Raw genomic sequence first — 920 nt, forward strand, 5'->3', positions numbered from 1 at the left:
GGGGGGGGGGGGGACACACCTCAGTTTTGGCCAGTAAGGACAGGCACCGTGGTGGGAATAGGGAGAGAGACGATGCTCAGCCTGGAGATTGCAGCTGGAGCAGGATTGGGCCCCTCTGGAGGAGGAAACATTGAAATAGTTTCAACACTTGTTCTCGGGAGACTCTCACCCTACCTCTAATTACAAAGAAAAACGAGTTAGTTACTTAAAATCCCCGAAGGATAATTAGCAGCCTGCCTAACCTGCATCCCGATGACCGCCTCCGCTTTGCAGGAGGAGACGGTCATCCCATGAGGACAAAAAAAACACCGCCGCGGGATTTTTGTCCTCTGTGGACAATAGCTGCACTTCTCCGGGGTGGGAGATGTGGCCGCGAGCTGGAGACTCCAGTGGTCCCTGTCCCTCCCCAAAAACCAGACTCGTCTGCTGAGCCCTGTGCGTTTTTGGGGAGCTGGGGCGTGACGTTGCAGCCGGGCTCTGCCGGAGGGCTCGGAAATCCCGGAGAACTTCAGGCAGCTGCGTAAATCCGTGGGGAAACCTGTCCCAGGTGTCTCACCTGCGCTGTACGAAACACACGATGCCGCTAACGGTTTCCTCCTCGCCTTTTCTTCCCCCGATCCAGGTCTTCGCCCCTTCATCCCTGAGAAGGACAGTCAACACTTTGAGAACTTCCTGGAGACCATCGGGGTGAAGGACGGCCGGGGCATCATCACAGACAGTTTCGGGAGGTACAGGCGGACGCTCAGCACCACCTCCAATTCCACCACCAACGGCAACGGCGCCGCCGGCAGCTCGGATGACCAATCCGTCCCTTCGGAGGAGGACGAGTGGGACCGAATGATCTCGCACATCAGCAACGACATCGAAGCCTTGGGGTGCAGCATGGACCGCGATTCCTCCTGAGAGCGAGCCGGAGGCAG

The 920-nt window shown here is 58.0% G+C and overlaps 1 protein-coding gene across 1 annotated transcript in view; it reads left to right on the top strand.

The window, feature by feature from the left end:
- Positions 1-920, top strand: part of CCM2 (cerebral cavernous malformation 2) — a 14,744-nt gene extending 13,824 nt beyond the window's left edge. Inside the window, exon 10 of the mRNA XM_009885688.1 lies at positions 623-920. Coding sequence (XP_009883990.1) covers positions 623-903 — 281 coding nt within the window. The 3' untranslated portion in view covers positions 904-920. The remainder of the gene's footprint in view (positions 1-622) is intronic.

This window comes from Charadrius vociferus, unplaced genomic scaffold (genome assembly GCF_000708025.1).
Source record: "Charadrius vociferus isolate BGI_N301 unplaced genomic scaffold, ASM70802v2 scaffold825, whole genome shotgun sequence".
In the NCBI taxonomy this organism is placed as follows: domain Eukaryota; kingdom Metazoa; phylum Chordata; class Aves; order Charadriiformes; family Charadriidae; genus Charadrius; species Charadrius vociferus.